The following is a 19,581-nucleotide window of genomic DNA, read 5'->3' on the forward strand; positions in this document are numbered from 1 at the left end:
CATGGGTCCCACGGGACCCCCCGGGACTTGGGGACACCGCAGCGGGGGCGGCCTGGGCCGGCGGTGGGGGCGGGAGGGACGGCGGGGTGTCCCTGGGGGGGCAGGGTGCCCACCCGCAGTGGTGTCCCCACGGGTGGCGATGTCCCCATGGGTGGCAGCATCTCTGTGGGTGGCCATGTCCCCATGAGTGGCCATGTCCTTGTGGGTGGCCGTGTCCCCGTGGGTGACCGTGTCCCCACCAGCAATGGTGTCCCCACGGGTGGCGATGTCCCCATGGGTGGCAGCATCCCTGTGGGTGGCCGTGACCCACGGGTGGCCCTGTCCCCGTGGGTGGCAGTGTCCCCACGGGCAGTGATGTCCCCACAGGGGCGGTGGTATTCCCAGCAGCAGCAGCGGTGTCCCCAGAGGTGGCAGTGTCCCCGTGTGTCCCTATGGGTGGCAGTGTCCCATGGGTGGTGGTGTCCCCACAGATGGCAGTGTCCCCACAGGTAGCAGTGTCCCCATGGGCAGCAGCACCCACACAGATGGCAGTGTCCCCAGGGGTGGCGGTGTCCCTATGGGTGGCAGTGTCCCATGGGTGGTGGTGTCCCCACAGGTAGCAGTGTCCCCACAGATGGCAGTGTCCCCATGGGTGGCAGTGTCCCCCCGGGTGGCGGTGTCCCATGGGCGGTGGTGTCCCCACAGGTAGCAGTGTCCCCACAGATGGCAGGTGTCCCCAGGGGTGACGGTGTCCCCATGGGTGGCAGTGTCCCCCCGGGTGGCAGCGCCCCCCAACCACTCTCACGCCCCGCGCTCAGAGAAACGCGTTTATTGCAGCCCAAGGGGAGGTGGGGGCAGGATGAGGGCCCCCAACCCCATAACACTGGGGGGGGCCCAGGGCAGTCGGGCGGGCACAGGAGGGGCGCGGGGCCCCCCGACCCACAAACCCAGCCGGGGCCACCCCGGCCACCTCTGCGCGCGAGGGGCGAAGCGGCGCGGGGCCGGGGTGGGGAGGGATCCGCACCCCCAGAAGCAAAACCCAGAAGGATCCTGAAGGACCAAAAATAATAATTATGTCACCCAGGCAGCTCCGTCTATTCCTGAAAAACAACGGAGCCGTCGCCAGCGCGAGGCGAGGCGAGGAGAAGGGTCCCAGCCGCTCGGGTTGCCTTGGTGACGGGGCGTAAATCTGCATTTTCCGCACGCACGCGGAAACGCCGAGCCCGGCCGGTGCCGGTGCCGGTGCCCGAGGGATGGGGCTGCGGCTGTCGGAGAGGGGTTTTGGGGGGGCACCGGGCGCGAGGCCCCGAGTCCCGCGGTGGTTTTCGGGTGGGTTTCTCCTCTCTCTTCGCCTCGCCTCTCGGCCGCTTTTCGCCGGGGTCAAAACTGCACGGCGCCGGGGGAGATGTTGAACATGGAGGGGTCGAACTTCTGGCCGCGGAACGGGGAGCCCTCGGTGTCCCAGCCCTTCTTCAGCATCTCGTGCACCTTCTGCAAAGAGACGGCGGCACCCGTCAGGCTGGGGCTGGCCCCAAACCCCCATTTTTTTTGGCCAAAAAGATGGCAAATCCCGCAGGCGGCCATGCCCAGGAAGGCCGGGGAGCTGCGGGGCCGCGCCGCCGGCCGCAGCCAAGGCAGGGAGGGAGGCGAGGGGCCCAGCGCCCCCCACCCGGGGCGGTGCTGGGGGGGGGGGCACCTACCAGCTCGTGGCTCTGCGGCTTGCCCTGCAGCTTCTGGTGGTAGTCGAAGGTGAGGCGGTCGAGCACGGCGTGCTCCTCCTCGTCCACCGTGGCCATGGAGCGCTCCTTGTTGATCTTGTCGATGTCGATCTGCTCCTCGCCCTCCAGGATGGCGTTCCACCAGTACTCGTCCCCTTTGTTCAGGTTGATCTGGGGACAGCGGGGACGAGGGGTGGGCTCAGAGGGCGGCGGGCACGGAGCCCCCCGCCCGCCCTGGGGATGGAGCCCCCCCCTTTGGGCCCGTCTGCGAGCGGTGCCACCGGAGCTCCAGACAGAGCAGGGCTGAGGCGGGGGCCCCGCTCACCACCCCCTTCCCGTGGCTGGAGGAGGGGGTGAGACACCCACAGCGCTCCGAGGGGTTGGTGGGACCCCCCTGCTGCAGGCACAGCCCAAGCCCCCCTCCCCAGGGGTTTGGTGCCTCCCCAGGGGGTTTTGGTGCCTCCTTGGGGGATTCGGTGCCTCCCCAGTACTTTGCTGCCCCATCTCAAGCTACAGGGACCTCAGAACCCAATTTTGGGTTCAGCATCCCCCCGGCAGCCGAGGTTGCGCTGCTCCAGGGGGCGAGCCGAGCACCTGGGGACCCGTCCAGATGTGCTGGGGGGGGGGATTCAGAAACCCAGGCCCTGCCGGCGGCCCTTCGCGTTGCGCTAACCCAGAAAGAGCCCTCGCCTCGGCTCCCCCAGGGGCTCGCTCCGCGTGCGGGCGCGTGGGCGGCGAAGGAGGCTGAAATGTCACCCGCTGCTCCGCGCCGCCCGTGCTCGCCGCGAGCGCCTGCCTCCTGCCTGCGCCATCCCCTCTCCGCCAGGATTCGGGGCCCTGCCCCGCCGGGGGAGCGAGCCGCGAGCCTCCCGGGTGGACGAGCCGCGAGCCGGGCGGCAGCGCTGGGTGCCCGTGTCCCCGACTCGCTCCTTTCCTTTGGCTCGGAGGAGAGGGGTGGGCTGCTTTTCCCCGATATTATTTTAGCAATAATCCCAGCAGCACGGAAGATTTATGGCGTTCGTTGGCGCCTCTGCAAAATCATCAATAAAGGCAGACAATACAATTTAGCCGAAACCTCCCCAGAAGCTCAGCGGCTCTGGAGGGAAGCACGGGCGGCCACGAGCGGCACGGAGCCGGGCGGCTGGCCCTGGTGCGAAGGAAGGAACCAATTAATGCAGGAGGGGGCGGCTGGGGCTTAATCCTGCGGGGAGCGTGGAGCTGGTACAATATTGCAGCCCGGGGAAGGAAGGCGTTAGTTCTGCCAGCCAGACGGGCGAGCTGCTTCTCCTCCTAACTGCTCGGTTGCACTTTCCACGGGGGATAACGGCGCCGGGGGCTCCCAGCCCCGCTGCCCACCCAGGTGGGAAGGAAAACCCGTCCCCTCTCCCTTCCCCACCACATCCCCGCCTGCCACCGGTGCCAAGCACCCCGTGACCGCTGGGGCCTGGATAAAGAGCCCGGGTGGGACTTGGAGGGAAGCCCCCGGGGGGCCGCAGCCTCCGGTGAAAGGCAGAGGAGCTGCGGCCGCGCGCGGCGACCCAGGAATCCTCTCCTCCTCCCCGCCCCGTGCGTGGCCCTGGCTTTATTTACCGCATACCGCTTCCCACCCTGCTGGGAGGACAGAATTATTCATTTCCTCGCCAGCTTTTCCACGGTGCGCATCGCTCCAGCGCCGAGTGCTTTGCAAACAGCAATTAATTAACCTCTGCAGCCCACCTTGCGCGCGCGGGGGGAATTCGCTCTTCCCCCGTATTCCAGGGGGAGAGAGCCGAAAGTGGGACTCGCTCCGAGGCTGGAGTCCCACTTTCAAACACGAGCCTCTGAGCTGCCCGCGGGGCTCGGCGGAGCTCTGCCAGCTCGGGGTTGGGGTTTTTTTGGATCTCGGCGGGGCCGGACTGCGTGCTGCGGGCAGCTCGACTCCCAGGGTGGGATCTGCTGGGCTCGGGTTGAGCTCTCGGGCGCGCCCCTGTCTCTTGATTCCCTCGGCTGGGCGCGGGGGCTACAAGAGCTTGTGGGACGGAGACGCAGGAGGGAGCCTCGGCGAGTGTGTGGGTGCGAGGAGGGCAAGTGGGGGAGAGCAGGCGGCCGGTGGCCGGTCCCGTAGCGCTCAGCCCGGGCGATGCGGTGCCTGAGAGCCATGGCCCCACCGCATGCGGCCCACGCAAAGCCCCGAGGGGCCTGCACGGCGGGTACAGGGCTCCTTCACAAGGACACACCGCGACCTGGTTACGCTGCTCGCTCCGAGACAAGGCAAAAGCCTGGCCTGAAACTCAAAGCTGCTGCTGCACAGCCCAGCCCTGGGGGGCTCCTGAAAGTGCTGGCGGCCTTTTGCCGGAGGCAGGATGGGGTTCCTGCAGCGTGCCGGGCTCTCGGTCAGGCAGCACCTCGTGCCTCTGCTTCCATTTTTTTTTTTTTGGCAGATGCCAAATGCACCCATGGGGTCAGAAGCACCTTCTGCAATGGGACACCGTGGGGAAGGAGGTGATGGGGGGCACATCGTGGCTGAAGCTGGCATGGTGACCTAATGCCATGGTGACCTCGTGCCATGGTGTCCTCGTGCCATGGTTCCCGGGGCAGGTGTCTGAGACCACCCCGAGGGGACCGGGCTGTCCCCACGCAGGGGGCTCAGCCACACGCTGAGAGCCTGAGCGGTGGCAGCGGCACGGATGTGGTGCTGTGTCCCCTCCTCCTGTGTCCCCAGCCCCGCCAGGAGGGCTGCCGCCCTTCGCTGCAGGAGCTGGGCTGTGCCGCAGCACGAGGTTTCCTCCCTGATCCTAAATACCTTGTCAGAGACGCTGCCAAGGGATGTAAGTAGGTCTTGGGAGAAAACCTCTCACCACCTGCTTCCCTTCCGAGGCAGCAGCGGCCTGCCCAGCGGGCAGCAGGAGGCAGAAGCCGTGGAGGGGGCAGCAGGACGGCCGCGGGCATCGCTCCCAGCGGTACGGGGAGGTCGGGGAGCGCCGGCAGATCGTTGTTCCCTCGGCCTCGTGGCTCGGGAGCTGACAAGCTGCAGGCTGTAAGAGTTGCTCAAGGCAGGGCTCGGTGACAAAAGCCCAAGCCCGGACAACAAACGTCGGAAAGGAGGAGAAAAAGAGAGGGAACGGAGGGGGGAAAAAAAAATCCTCAACAACGAAAATAATCCCAAAACGTGTTGTGCACAACACCCAGCGGAGCCTGCTAAAAACAGCTCCTGCGGATCTATTTTCATCTCGCTTTTGACAAGCGAGCGGGCGTGACAGGGAAGGGAGAGCACGGGGCTGAGAGCCGGGGCCTGGCGCGGGCCGGGGCCACGATCCTGGGTGGGAGCAGGCACAGAGCAAGCACCCGGGGACCGGCGGAGCACCCGGCCTTGAAATGAGGCCCCGCTGGGTTTCTCCTTCGGCTGGGAGCTCGCACAAGCTGTGAGCGTGCCGAGGGGCGAGGCGGCAGGGGCAGGCCTGGTGCCACGCAGCAGGGGAGGCGCTCGGGATTGCGGGAGGGATGGAGGGGAGCGCCGGGGAGGTGAATGAAGGCAGAGCCGGGGGACATCGACCTGCTCAGGGCAAGAGCTGGGGCAGAGGGGAGGGCGATTACGGCCCCCACAAGGGATGGGACCAGGCAGGAGAGGTCTCGCCTCCACCGAGCCTCAGCGCTGGGTTCGAGCTCGCAGGGACTGCAGCAGATTAGGACCACGGGCCACAAGCACGTGGATTTTCTCCAAACAGAGCCCCCGAGGTGTCCCACACCACACCGATGGCGTCTTGGCGACTCCAACGTCAGCACCTTGCGAGTTTTGGCTGCGTCCCCTCCCCGAAGCCCTGCAGGGAAGGCACCGGCGCCTCGCGGTGTGGCAATGAGGACACTCACAGGATGAGGGAGCTGGCCAGGGGCTGTGCCACACGTGGAGGCGCACAGGGGGGCAGGAACACGCCCCTGAGAGGAGCAGATCTCGGCAGCTCGTTAGCGAGTGGCTGGGCAGCTCCCATGAATGAACCGCGAGGAGTCTTCGGCTACTCTGCGCACGGGAAAAGGAGACGCTCCCGGGCGAGAATTACTCACTCTGCTCCAGTTACCTTACAATTCTTCAAGAGAAACTTCATCCCACCATCAATATGTTGGCAGCCAGCTGGAGATCCTCACAACCCTGCGCCCGTGCTAATTTGAGGCTCTTGCCTTCAGCTCGGGTTGGAGGCGAGGGGCCGGCTCCTCGCGCTGCCCGCGGTCGCTGCGGGAGGCCCCGAGTCTCGCTCCACCCGCGCGCTGCTCCCGTCCTCCTCCGGCTCTTCACCAAACACCGCCTCCCTCGCTGGTCCCGGCAACGCGCTCTGGGTGCCCGTCAGCTGCCCCACTCGTGATGCGGGGCGAGAGGTGAGCGCACTGCCTCGAAACCTCGTGGCCCCACACGGGGCCAGGAAGCACCGCGGCTGCCGGACCCTGGCCTCGGAACCTCTCCTGGGGCTGCTGCCAGCCCCTGAGAGCTCCTGAAACGCTTCTGGGGTGGGCTCTTGGTGGGAAGGAGAAGGCAAAGATGGCAACAGGTGCCAAGACCCTGCTCCTGGAGGCCCCAACACCCGCACAAGAATTTGGCAACCGGTTGATGGGGAAGACACGCGAGGCCCCAGGCTGACGGGCAGCCCAGGACAGCTCCGGCTGGGGCAAATCCCCTGGGTCCCCAGCGCAGCGGGGAGCAGAACCACCCCTGGGTCGCTGGAGCACACCAGAAACACGTACCGAGGCTGGGAGTGCAGCAGCAGTGAGCTGCCGGGCAGCAACAGCCCCCAAACCACCTCAACGAGGAAGATGCACGGCGCTGGGGTGGCAGGGAAGGGAAAGGGAGCAGTGGCCGCAGCGATGGCCTCCAGCAGGGCTGGCGGCGTGCGTGAGAAACCCAGCACAGGGCAGAAATGAGGGACGGGGGCTTCCCTTCGCCCAGCACGCAGGCGAGGGCAGCGCGAGCTGGATATTGCACGGGGAGAGCCAGAGAAAGGTGGCGTGGGACACGGCCAGGTCTGGCTCCAGCCTCCAGCTGCTGCAGATTCCCAGGTCAAGCCCAGGGGAGCTGCAAGGCGAGGCGCAGCGACGCGGCGGCAGCGCTCAGCCCTTACCAAAACGCACTTCCCCGGCTCCAGGCTCCAGAGGGAACTCTCCGTGTTGATCTTGTGCGTGAGCTTCCCTTCCATCAGGACGCGCTGGCTGCTGCCCTCCAGCACCGCCACGCGAATCGCGCCGCTGCTGATATCCACAGACACCTGGAAACACAGGGAGAGAAAATAAGCAGGGAGGCTCCTGCTCGCTTTCTCGCTGCGCTGGTCGGGGTGTGGGTCAAGTGCACTCGCTGGGGATGAGAGAGCGAGAAGAGCCATCAGGGCTGCGCGGAGCAGCAGGGTGGGAATCCCACCCTCACTTCAGAGCAAACAGCGACAGCTTGGAGAGGAAAAGAAACCTCTCCTGGGAACGGCAGGCAGCAGGGCCCGGCACGCAGAGCCCCAGAGGGACCCACGCCAGCTGGCTCTGCCGCAGCCGCTTCCCCATGCCTCAGTTTCCCCCGTGCCTCAGTTTCCCCCCAGAGCAAACCAGCACCGCGGGCCTCCTCCGTACAGCGTGCAGGGGCCAGGTGCCTGCTCACTGTGACCGAGCTGTTTGGAGCACAGCGTGGCCAACACCGTGACCTGCAGGTCCGGGGCTTTCTGACCCGGGAAGGCTCAGCCCCACACCACAGCTCCCCCGGCTTCTGCTGCCACAGCCCAAAGGCGTGCTCCCTGGCTTCATTTGGCTGCTGAGCCTGCGGCCGACGGCCCTGGCAGAGCCAGCGCTGGGCTCAGACCAAGCTCCTGGCTGGGTGCCGGGGGGCTGCGAGGGGCGCGGGGCGAGGGGACGAGGCAGCTCCGTACGGAACGGGGCCAGCTCCCTCCCGGGGCAGCCATATGGGGAACCCTGCTCCAACCCGCCGCCGAGGTGGCACGGCTGCCCCCGGGGGGACAGAGGCAGACTGCGGCTTCGCCCGGTGGCACGGCGCTGCCTCGGTCTCCGAAGAGGCCAGGCCATATGCTGCTTCCCCTCCCGGCAGCACGGAGCCGCGCCAGCGCCGAGCCCAAGCGGGGCTGGGGCAGGACGTGGCCGGAGAGGGGCGGTCGGAGCCCTCCGGTCCCTCGCCTGAGAGGAGGAGACTGCGGTGAGATTTGCCTGCATTCTCTCCCAGAGTTCCCCCAGATCTTCCTCCTGCTCTGCAGATCTCATTTGAAACGTTATTACATTATCCATTACCTAGGAGATTTCCAGTGACTCACTAGCACCACACAGGCAAGAGCCGGGCAGAGCCGCGCCGCTCGGGGCCGGCACCACGGCTGCGTGGCCGCTGCCGCCTGACAGAGCCCCCGGACCGGCCAGGGCCGAGGAAACACCGCGGCTTGGATGGGAGCAGAGGAGGCCGGGTGGAAGCGGGACCCGTCCCCAGCACGGCCAGACCCCCTGCCACCATCAGGGGCTCAGCGGGAGGGGTTCCGATGCCCCCAGCCCCGCGGCAGTGCCCAGGGCGCAGACACAGCGTCACGGCTGTGGGATCCGAGGGGAAGGGGACGAGTCAAGGCGAGGCAGGCTGCGCTCCGAGGCAGCCCCACGGGGCGGCTTGTGGGGCCGGGGGGCAGCTCTGGCAGCAGGCAGCAGGCAGCAGGCCGCACAGGCAGCTTCTCGGCACAGGGAAACCTGCGGCAACGCTTCAAATGGGGCCACGGGTGCTGGGGAGGAGACGGGGGCTAGGGCAAGGCTTGTTGTTTGCAGCAAAATGCAACGTGCCTCCTCCTAATCCAAAGGGCAGCGTGGGGAGACAAAGGCAGGGGAGAAGGGCGCGGAGACACCCAGAGGGAAGAAGGGGTCCAGGATTCTGTGCAGCCTCTTTGCCTGCGCCATCGGTCAGAGCGCGAAGCGACGGCGCCGCCCGCTCCTCGCCACGAGCCCCCCGGGCAGCAGAGGGCTGCGGAGGCAGCCGGGGACGGGACCTGCAGCAGGGCTGGAAGCCCTCACGCCAGGGAAGCAGCCCGGGGGGCTCGCAGGAGCCCACGGCTCCAAGGCCGCCCGCACCCCTCGAGGGAGTGCGGGGCCCAGCTCTCCGCCACGGCTTCGCAGCGCGGCGATTTCAGTGCGCGCTAGAACGCCCACGCCCGCCCACGCAAATCAAACAAGCAAACACAAACCTAGGAGCGAATCTAGCTCATCTCCTCCGAGCCAGGCAGAAAAGAGAGGCTGTTGTCATTATCTCTATTTAAGTGCCTGGGAAGCGCTCGGATCCGCGGGCCCCTGTTGCGCCTGTAAGTAGATCAGAGCGGTGCGGAGCGTAAAGGAAGCGCTCCCACCTACCCCTTCTCCCGATCCCGCTCCACGGACACTCCGTGGAGCTCCATACAAGGAAACCTTAAGCTTGCCCGAGCGAAAATGTGCCATAGCAACAGCCGGAATCCAAAAAGTGTCATAAGGAAGATTTTGAGCAGCATTAGAGCCAGGCATGTTCCGAGCCTGGGGACCAAATGGGGGAGATTTTTAATCTCGCCTTGGCAGGCAGAAGCCGAGGAGCTGATAATTTTTTTAGAAGATGAAGCTGCGTGGTGAATGCAGGGGAAGGCTCCTGTTTTGCAGGAGCCATCGATACCGTGCCCTAAGCCTCTCTAGCTCCAAAATCGCTTTGAAGCAGCCAGCTCTGGCCTGTGACCCAGCCCGCAGCCCCCCACGGCTGGAAGAGATGCCAGGACTCACTGTGAAATGAAACCTGGCTGCGAGGTGCCAAGAGAAGCCCCGGGAGCAAGGCAGGAACCAAAGAGCAGGAGACGCCTCGCCAGGACACGGAAAGCCTCGCATCGGAGCTATCAATCGCCCAAGAGGGCCGGGCAGGCCCCGGGCCAGGCTCGGCAGAACCAAATTTACCCCAGGGTGTCGTGCAGTGTGGGGCCAGGCAGGGTGGAGGGACAGAGTTTGGGGCAAGGAGGCTGCAGGGATGCGAACCTGCTGGCGTTTGGGGCTGCTGGCAGCACACACGCCTATGGCAGAGCTGCCTGAAGGGAGCAGAGGAGAGACAGGGCAGAAAAGCGCGTCCTGTCCCAGCTCCTCGCAGCACCTGCAAGGCCCCCGCATCTCTGGGCGGCAAAGGACGGGGTAGGCAAAGCATGACGCTGCTTTTATGGCAAGGGCACAACTCCCTGGCAGCTCCCGGTGCAGGGAGAGGCATCGTGATCGCAATACGATCCAGAGGGGATGGAAAATCCGCCCGGACACCCCAAACCCTGCCAAGGAGCGGCCTGGCTTTGCTTTGGAGACCCACTGGGGACGCTGCATCTCGCGGGGCCCCCGCTGTCCCCTTGCTCCATCGCCCCTCCAGTCCGGGTCGCTGCTGCCAACGAGGCTGTTGGCATGGCGAGGAGCTGTGTGGGCTGGAGCCGGAGAACAAACCCAAGCGTGCTCACTGCAGCTGCCCTGCAAGCAGAGAACGGGAGGTGGGGCAGCGCGGGCTTCCCAAATGGAAAAACACCAAATCAGCTGCGGGCAGGGGGGCGCTGGGAAAGTCCCCAGAGTTCAAACTTGGAGCCTGAGCCCGCTCTGGAGCCAGAGGAGCCCTGCCACCAGGCTCCTCACACGGCCACAGCAGCTGGGGTGCTCGGGGGGAAGGTGAGCCCCATCGAGTGCGCGTGGCGGGCGGCCGCAGCAGGAGGCAGGGCTCAGAAACCTGGGCGTGAGCTTGCAGGAGGTGGAACGGGAGGAAAAGGCACAGAAAGGGCCCAGCAGCACCAAGGAACCCCACTGGGGTGCTGAACAACGGGAACCAGGCACGGCCCCGTCCCGCTCCCCAGTCTGAGGGACGGGCAGGGGGCTGAGGAGCCTCCCCGCTCCACGCACGGCTCCGGAGGCAGCTGGGCACCCAGGGGAGAGGGAGATGCTGGAGGCCAAACCTTCCGAGCCGTTTTACCTGTTTGCCCTTTACGATGTGCTTGGGCACCGGCACTTTAATCTCCAGGTCGCTGTAGTCCTGGGACCAGGCGTAGTTCTCTCGCACGGCCCCGTTGTAGCTGTCGGGGTTTGTCTGGAACTGCTCCTGTCTCCTGGGGAGGGAAAAAAAGGCGACACGCTGAGCAGATTGGAGAGGGCAGGGAACAGGAGAGCAGGGAGCAAGGAGCAGGGCAGGGCCTTGGCTCAGGCACTCTGTGGGCCCGGCCTCTGGGCATACGGGGCAGGGAGAAGGCTGCCCGGAGACCCCAAGCGGACACGGCACACACCACGACGGGCATGGGACCACAAAAAGGACTCGCGGGGAGATGGGCGCTTCCTCCAGAGACACGCGAGGAGTCTGGGGGGGTTATCAGACTGATAAGCAACCCTCGATACGCTCCCAGCTGCGGGGAGCTTTCCTTTGACTCCGGCAGGCTGCGGACCCACACCACTAAAACCTCCCACGGTGTGGGGAACCGAACCCAAATCTGTTCTGACAACAGCCACGGCGCTAACAGAAGGCAGAGCTGTGCTGGGGGGGTTCGGTGCACACCGAGCACTCAGCCCGGGGCTGTGGCACTTCTTGTAGGGGCGCAGAGGATGAGCAGCCCCAGGGGGCAGCCAGTCCTGACACCCCCACACCGGGGGGCCCGTGCCAGCAGCGGGTGGGGGCGGCTTCCAGCAAGTGCCGTGCCCCGAGGATTACGTAAAATCCAAGGGTTTTAATTAAATTAGGCTCGGGAGATGTTCAGAGGGGTTTGTCGAGGGGTCTGTGTGCACATGGGGGTGATTTTTTCTCCTTCATGGCCAGCGATGGCCACCCGTGTCCTGCCGTGGCTCTGCGCCGAGCGGCTGCGGGCTCCCGGCCCCGGTGGCCCCAGGCGGGTGGTTTTGGGGGGCAGCGCAGCCCTTTTTCTGGGGAATTTTGGCCTTGCTTGGCGTTCACCCATTGGGTGCCAATTGCCATGGAAACGGGGTTGGCATGGCAGCGCCGAACCCGGCGCTCGCGCTGGTTGGCTCCAGCTGTCGGCTTCCAAGCCGCCCCCGGACCGGAGGAGGCGAACGGGCTGCGAGCGGCCACCGGGCTCCCGAGGGGCAGAAACGGGGAGAGCCGGAGCCGTGCCCCGGCGGGTGTCACCCCCACGTGGCCTGTCCCCAGGGCAGGGCTTTGCTGCCAGGATGGTGGCCCCAGAGGCCGTCCCTGTGCCTCGCTGCGGAGCCCGGGCAGAGGCCGTGCTGCTCCTGCCTCTGCCCCACGTCCTTGGGTCAGGAGCAGGCACCTACGTGGTGTACCAGGAACCCATCTGGGGCTCCAGCCCGGCTGCTTTTCCCTTTCTGAGAGTGTTTCCATAAAATCAGCCCCATCCTGTTCCAGCGCGACCCCCACACACGTGGGTTTTTCGGCACCCCGCGGCACTGCCCGCCTGAAATCCATCTGAAATCCATCAGTTCTCTGAAATCCATCAGTGAGGTGCCAGGGAGAAGGTGCAGCACGGAGTCGCCCCCAGCCAGCGAGGCCAGAGGGGGGAGAAAACTCTTCTGTGCAAACAGCAGGGGTTGAACAGCTCCTCTTCCTCGGGAGGAAGGTGCTGGGGCTGGGTGGATGCAGGACAAGGTGCTTCGGGAGGTTTGAGCCTTCCAGGGTCCTCGCCAAGCACGCCGGCACTGCAGCACGCAGGCACGAAGGGTTTCACAGCTGCCCCAGGAGCAGTCGGTCTGATTTGGGTCACTTCCACGGGGAAACTGAGGCAGGGCGTGCTCTGCCATGTCTCTGTCACAATTCTCTCAGCCCAGCCTTGCTGCTGAACCGGCGGCAGTGGCAGTTTTCCTCCCTGCCCCCTGACTGTCAGCACCCTCCACGGAGCAGCAGGCCAAGTGGTGAAATCCCCTGCGGGCAGCGCGGATTCGGGTGGCAAACACAGCCCCAGCCCGGTCACAGGGTGACATCCCCACACCGCCTCCTGGGGCAGCAGCGCCTTGTGTGAGACTTGCTGCCCAGATCTTTGCCTGGTCCAAGCGTGCTTAGCACACGGTGTCCTCTGTGCTGGTGGTGCTTGAGGAATCTGCTCTGGATCCCCAGCGGGAGCAGGCTCCCTCGTTGGCCTCGGGCTGCAGCTCCTCCAGGAGGCAGCTCCGTCCCCGGGCCCAGCGGGCGAAGGCTGATTCCTGGAGGACGAGGGGAAGGAGCCCGATGGAGGGGCCGGATCCGGAGCGCAGTGGCCGGCGATCGTCCCATTGCGGTGGTCGCTCGGGTCGGCGGCAGGTGGCAGCGGGGCTGAGGAGAGGGAGGGTGAAAAAGCAGCAGCTTTGCACCGCCGGGCTTTGGCACCGCGTGCACTTGGCTGCCGGGTGGTGGGGATGGTGTGGGTGGGTCTGTGTGTTCTGTCTTGTTCTATTTTTGCTCGCAATGTGTCATTTTGGGGGAGGTGAAACCTTTAACAATGCACCGTCGAGAAGCAGCCAAGCTGTTTCGCAGCGCGCGGCGGTGCCGTCACCGTGTCAGAGCCCGGCCGCACGCGGCGCGGGGCCAGAGCCCGGCAGAAGGGAGCGGGGACCCGGCGAGGCGGCAGTGCCACCGGCAGCAGGGCGAGTTCCCCGCTCGCCCCGTGCACATTTCGGTGCCTTTCCTCATTCCAGCTCCGCAGGGCAGCGATCTGTGGCGATTTGAGCCCTGCGGACACCGCAGCGGCCACAGAGTGAGCGTGGGGACGCCCGCCCGGACCCACCGCCCGCCTCGGGGAGCAGCTCCAGCAGCAGCTCTGCACCAGCAGCACCGCGCACGGCCAGGGGCAGGAACCGGGCGCTGAAGGATTTGCTTTGACGTCGTGAGCAGGGAGAAGTAGGGCAGCTCGCAGAGTTCCTCTTCCAGGAGTTTCCAGGCCAGGACGCGGGCGCTGGGCGCTCGATCCGGCAGCGTGGCCGTTCCTGAGGAGGTGCCGAGGCCGAGGCGTGCCACGGGAGGGGCTCAGCAGGGGCTCCATCCCGAGGGACTCGCTTTTCTCCTTCAAATCCCATTTTTCACTCGCAGCATCCATCCGGCAGAGGCAGCGCCGCCGGTGCCACAGGGCATGGCTGGGGAGGGCGGTGTGGGGAGGCCGGGCGGGCGCTGCAGAGGCCCAGTAACCGAAACGGAGGCCAAAGGAGGCGTCAGCAGCACCCCTGCCCCCCCAAGCACCCCTCAGCGGGTCTCCAAGCACATCCCGACCACACGCAGCCTCGCCTGCCCCTGTCCCCTGCCCCCTGGCAGAGCCGGGGAAGCAGAGGGCAGCGCCGCACGAGGCCGCCCTGCAGCAAGGGGCAGGGACCAAGCAGCCCGGCCCCGTGCCCGGCCCCCCGTGGCACACAGAGCCCTGCTCGGGCCCGAGAGGTTGCCAAGAATGGAAAGATCTCATTAAGCAGTAATGAAGTTCCAAGCAAGTGAGGAAAAAGAGAAACCCAGGCACACGGCGCCCACGTGCCTGACCCGAGGGGGCATTTCCCGCAGCACCAGGCACCGGGCTCGGGGCGTAACGACCCCGTGTGCCGCAGCCAGGCCGCCGAGGGCGGCGAGTTCAGGACGAGGAGCGGGGCGCCGGGTGCAGCCCCTTGGGGCAGCCGCACTCGCCGAGCCGCAGGGATCACGTGCGTGGAAAATACCAGCTCTGCGCTCCTGCCGCTGCCTGTGCCAGCGAGCCCAGAGCTGCCTCCCCCCTCCTGGGGATTTAACACCTCCCGGCACCGGCTCGCCGGGCACCTCCTGTTCAGCCACTCGCGGTTTTGCCGGCGAAGCGCCGCGGCGTGAGGAGGGCTCGCTGCGGGCTCGTGTCCCCGCCGCGCTGCTGGAGGCCCCCCCAGTGCTGCGGGAAGGCTCCCGGCTCCCTGCACGCCGCGCACCTCACCTAATTAGGTCTCCGGCAGAGCGCTCAGCGAGCTGAATACCAACCCCCCCTCAGCACCCCCCCTCACGGCGCGGCTCACACCCGCAGTAAACAAGCGCCGGGATCCAGCCGGCTGCGGCCCCGGGAGCAGGGCAGGGACACGAGGTGGCCCCGGGGCTTTTTCTGGCTGTGTCCTATTGAGGTGTGTGGGGGGGTAGGAGGTGGAGAACCCCCCCAGCTGCTTTTGGAGGGCACCTTTTATCCCCGGGGGGTGACACTGGCACCAGAGCTTTGCCCTTCTCCGAGCTCGCGCCCTTCAGGGGAGGTTTCAGCCCTCGCTGCTGATCTCCCGGTGACCCCGGAGCCGCTCAGGGAGCCAAGTGGCTGCCACCGGGCGCCTCCACGGCACCGCCAGCTCGCGGGGGAGCTCCGGAGCTGTCACCAGAGGGCTGGGTTTCACTGGGAAATGTAGGTCAAGGACAGCGGGACACGGCCCCGCCGGGCAAAGTCCCCCAAGATCGCTGTTGTCTGCACCCTGCTCACACACCCCAGGGCTGCACAGCTCCCCGAGGGGCCGGCTCGGGGCCAAACCAGGCTCAGCTGGGGGCAGAAACCACCCCAAAACCTGGGCAGCGTGGGGCAGGGACCTCCCCAAACCCCACAGCCCACACGTGGCCCCATCCACCCCAAGGCCCCGCAGGCTCCCAGTAGTTTTCCACGCCGCCTTCCTTCCCCGGGTGACCAGCACTGTGTTAAAACAAGCAGGCGGCTTTTTTTCCTTTTTGACTAAGAATCAGGCACACGCTGTCCCCCGGCCTCCAGCCCTGGGATTTTCTGCTTGTTAAGAGGAAAAAAAAAAATAATTTATAGGTTTTAATTTAGTTATTTTTGGTGCAGGGACCTAATTTTGGAGCTCGCTACCTTGGTAGGGCAACCAAAGCCCTGAGCGATGGAGTGCGTGACAGGGGAGCTGACACCCAGCTGCTGAGCTCAGCAGGCCGGCCCCAGGACTCGAGCTCCTCGTTAAGGCAAATTGAGGCAAATTGGGCCCCGGCTGGCACAGGGGGCTCGCTGAGGCCAAGGGCTGGGGGAGCTGGGGCTGCGGCTGAAGCGTTTCAGCCCCTCCCAAAGGTGCTGTGCTCGAGCTGGGCTGCTGCTGCTGCAGGAGAGGGCTCAGGGGTTGAAATCCTTCCCCATCGTGAGGCTGCAGGCGCTGTGAGGTGCTGCAGGGCTGAGCTCGGGCAGGGTTTGCCCGGTGCCACTCACTGCACGTGGCTGAAAGGCGATTTCCCGGCCCTGCTGTGCCACTGGGGCAACCCAGAGGTGGAAAAATGGGAGGGGAAGCAGAGAATCCCAACGGGCAGCAGTGAGTAAAGGCTGGGAGAAGGACAGGGCTGCTGAGGGAGACACAACGGGGTGAAGGACGACCCGAGCAGGACTAAAAGCCCCCGGGCAGCGTGCAGAAGGGAAGGGGAAACTGCTCCAACAAGGGGAGCAGCAGCGAGGCCCGAGGCTCGCGAGGGCTGAAACTCAGGGAGAAAAAAGGAATCCACCAAGAGAAAACAAACACCAGGCACCTGCTCTGGCTCAGGGAGCTGCTGCCCAAGGCGCATCAACAGCTCGCAGCAGCACCTCCAGCCCCCAAAACCACCCCGGTGTGGTGCCACGAGCAGCGGGGTGGCCCCCAACCCCCCCCGATCCTTTTTTGGTGTTTTTTTGGTGCAGAGCAGGCCGGGTTCTGCTCTCCCCCTGCAGGAGCTGCGATCCCGAGGTGCTCGGGGGGGCTCTGATGGGCGCTGGCAGACGTGGGGCCGAGCGCCGGGCTTTGTGCAGACCCCGGGGGGCAGCGGGGAGGGGAGGGAGGTGCCAAATATTCCTGCTGCGTCTCCCTGCTCGCCCTGCGCGTTATCCGTGCCCCCCTCATTTCCAGGCTGCAGGCTCTGCTGGGAGCGGGTGAATTATTAACAGCCTGCCGGGCGCCTTTCGGGGGGCTCCAGTGCCCCCCAGAGGAGCAGGAACCAACTACAGGCGCGGCGCGGGGCCGCTCGGCCCCACTTTGGGCCCCGCCGCCTTCCCCCAGCCCCCTGCGAGCCGTGGAGGCACTGGGGGGGCGCAGATATCCCGGTGCGGGGCCCCAAAGCGGCGTGCTGGGGGCAGCAGCGGGGACACGGCGAGGACAGGGAGCTGGGGGGCAGCTCAGCACCCCCAGGCTCTGCACCAGCCCCCCCGCAGCCCTGACGCCGAGAGGCCCGAGGTAAAGCCCCAGGGGAACGTTCGCAGGGGGCTCGAGCCCCTCCACCCCCCTCTCCCTTTCCTGTTTCTGTCCCGTGTCACCCGGCTGAGCCAAGCACGAGCCCCTCTCCTCCCTCCCGTTGGGCTCAGCACCCTTCCCCTCCCGGCCCCGCCACCACCGGGGGCTCCTGGGGACACGGGGGGTGACATTCAGCCGGTGCTTCTGTGGCACAGCCCCGCGGTGTGGGCAGTGGGGACAGAAATCCTGCCACGGGTCAGGGGAACGCGGCACAGCCGGGTGTTGGGGACGGGAACACGAGGACGGGCAGAGCGGGACCCTGCGGGACCCCTCCTGGTGCTCGGACAGCGCAGAGGGGCTGTGGGACGAGGACGTTTTGAGGAAATAACCGCACACCCTCCCCCCACAACCCGCAAGGGGAACCCTCCCCCCCAGAGGGCCCTCGGTGCCTCCCCCCCACGAAGGGGCAGCGTAACGGGGACCCTTACGTGGGCAGCTCTGCGGGCTGGGGCTGCGCAGGGGCAGCGGCCCCCGGGGGCTCCGCTGGCGCTGGGCTGGGCTCTGCCGGGGCGGCCGAATCCTGCGGCCCCGCCGCCACCTCCCCCGTCTCCGCCGCGGGGCCGGGCTCCACCGTGGTCTCCACCTCGACCTCGTGTGCGGCCGGGGCCACTCTCACCCTCTCGGCGGCCTCCTCCTCCTCCTCTTTTTTCCGCAGCTTCGCCTCCAGCTCTCGGTGCCTCTTCTCGTCGTCCTGCCGGGCCATGCGCTCGAAGACTTTGAACGCCTGGGAGAGGGTAAACGGGGGCCGGCTGTCAGGCTCTGGTTTTGGGGCTGGGAGGAAGGAGAGGGGAGCGGGTACGTGCTCGGGGCCCTGCCTGCCACCCCTCCCCTCTGCAGAGCTCACACACAGAGCTCCCTGCACCTGCGGAGCCTCAGGTGCCCAACTCCCCAACAAACCCAGCCGCTGCCCGCCTCGAGAGCCACCGCACCCGGTGCAGGCAGGGCCCTGGCCCCCACAAGGGGCTGCGGGACGAGGCGGCCCCAGCCCACCCCGAGCTCCCAGCGGGGCAGGTGGAGGAGCAGCAGCCACAGGTGGGGACGGCGGCGTTGGGGACCAGAACTCGGTGGCTCAGGCAGAAAAAACGCAGCTGGTCAGCGAGAAGCCGAACCCGCCCTGCCCGCGGGGCGATGAGATCCCTGCGGGGCAGGAGGAGCCGCCGGTCCCTGCGAGTCACCGGGAGGGCACCGGCAGGGCTGGCTGTCGGGGCTGGGGTGCTGCAGGACCACCCCAAGCCCTTTCCACGCAACCCCCCCCACCGCGCTCACCCCCGTGCCCACCCCCAGCGGGGCTCCCGTCCCAGACTGGGGGCTCCGAGCCCTCGGGTCCCGGCTGGCTGCCCCCTGGGCCGGGCAGCAGGGCCAAGGACGGGGCAGGGCGGGCACCGGGCCCCTTCCCCGGGGGGCTTCTGCCCCTTCCCTGCCACACCACGGCCCCGCACAGCCCCGGGGGCACGGCCGGGGCCCTCCTGCGGCCGCACGGTGCTCGCGGGGCCCGCCCGGGGGGCTCGGGACCCTCCTGAGGTGCTCGGAACCCCCCCGGGAGGCCCCGTCCCCGCCCCCGCCGGTACCTGCAGGGCCATGGCCTGGGCCGCGCCGGGCGGGAAGCCGAGGCGGTCCCCGGGCCGCAGCAGGAGGCGGTAGAAGTCGGTTTTTCGGTAGAGGAAGCCGAAGAGGACGCGCAGGAACTCGTCGACGCCGCCGACGTGCTGCAGGATGCCGAGCAGCGCCTGGTCGTACAGCTCCGTCAGCGCCTCCATGGCGGCCCCGACACCGCTGCCACGGCAACCGCCTCCCGCCCGCCCCCGCTTCCGGCCCGGCCCCGCCGCGCTTCCGGTCCGCCGCGCGCTGCGTCCCCCCCACACACACAGCGGAGGAGGGAGCCCCCCCCGGAAACTCAGCCCCGCGCTGCGGAGTTCCGGGGAACGCCGGGACCCAGCGGGGGACCCGCCCGTGAGGGGAGGGGCGGGGGGCGCAGCTCGGGGGTGAACTGGGAGCGCTGGGAGCGTCCGGGGGGGGACTGGGAGCGCTGGGGTGCTCCTGGGGGGGGGAACTGGGAGCACTGGGATCCTCCTGGGGGGGGGACTGGGAGCACTGGGATCCTCTGAGGGCAAACTGGGAGCGCTGGGAGCCTCCGGGGGGGGGTAAACTGGGAGAACTGGGATCTTCTGTGCGGGGAACTGGGAGCGCTGGGATGCTCCGGGGGGGTAAACTGGGAGAACTGGGATCCTTTGGGGGGGCACACTGGGAGCGCTGGGATCCTCCTGGGGGGACAAACTGGGAGCACTGGATCCTCCTGGGGGGACAAACTGGGAGCACTGGGATCCTCCTGAGGGCAAACTGGGAGCACTGGGATCTTCCTAGGGGGGGAACTGGGAGCACTGGGATCCTCATTGGGGGGGAACTGGGAGCACTGGGATCTTCCTGGGGGGACAAACTGGGAGCACTGGGATCCTCCTGGGGGGGGGGGGACTGGGAGTGCTGGGATCTTCCTGGGGGCACACTGGGAGCGCTGGGATCCTCCTGGGGGGACAAACTGGGAGCACTGGATCCTCCTGGGGGGACAAACTGGGAGCACTGGGATCCTCCTGAGGGCAAACTGGGAGCACTGGGATCTTCCTGGGGGGGGAACTGGGAGCACTGGGATCCTCCTGGGGGGGGGGGGGACTGGGAGTGCTGGGATCTTCCTGGGGGCAAACTGGGAGCACTGGGATCCTCTGGGGCATGGGCATTGGGAGCACCAGGATCCTCCTGATGGGGCAAACTGAGA

The 19,581-nt window shown here is 67.0% G+C and overlaps 1 protein-coding gene across 1 annotated transcript; it reads right to left on the minus strand.

The window, feature by feature from the left end:
- Positions 1-793: 793 nt before the first annotated feature.
- Positions 794-18,640, minus strand: NUDCD3 (NudC domain containing 3). Its single transcript, XM_068662269.1, has 6 exons — positions 18,383-18,640; positions 17,243-17,538; positions 10,627-10,759; positions 6,782-6,925; positions 1,680-1,868; positions 794-1,470 (listed from the first exon to the last, which is right to left on the minus strand). The coding sequence occupies exons 1-6, from the start codon at positions 18,569-18,571 to the stop codon at positions 1,360-1,362; spliced, it is 1,062 nt and encodes a 353-aa protein (XP_068518370.1). The 5' UTR covers positions 18,572-18,640; the 3' UTR covers positions 794-1,359.
- Positions 18,641-19,581: the final 941 nt, after the last annotated feature.

This window comes from Anas acuta, chromosome 27 (assembly GCF_963932015.1).
Source record: "Anas acuta chromosome 27, bAnaAcu1.1, whole genome shotgun sequence".
Lineage (NCBI taxonomy): Eukaryota > Metazoa > Chordata > Aves > Anseriformes > Anatidae > Anas > Anas acuta.

Bases quoted from the DNA above. Each gene is read 5' to 3' on its own strand.
- NUDCD3 (XM_068662269.1), bottom strand. From the start codon at position 18,571: ATGGAGGCGCTGACGGAGCTGTACGACCAGGCGCTGCTCGGCATCCTG. The intron at 10,760-17,242 runs GTAAGGGTCCCC...TTCCCTCCCCAG, and splicing joins CAGCCCGCAGAGCTGCCCAC to GAGACAGGAGCAGTTCCAGA. The intron at 1,869-6,781 runs GTAAGGGCTGAG...CGCTGTCCCCAG, and splicing joins AGCCGGGGAAGTGCGTTTTG to ATCAACCTGAACAAAGGGGA.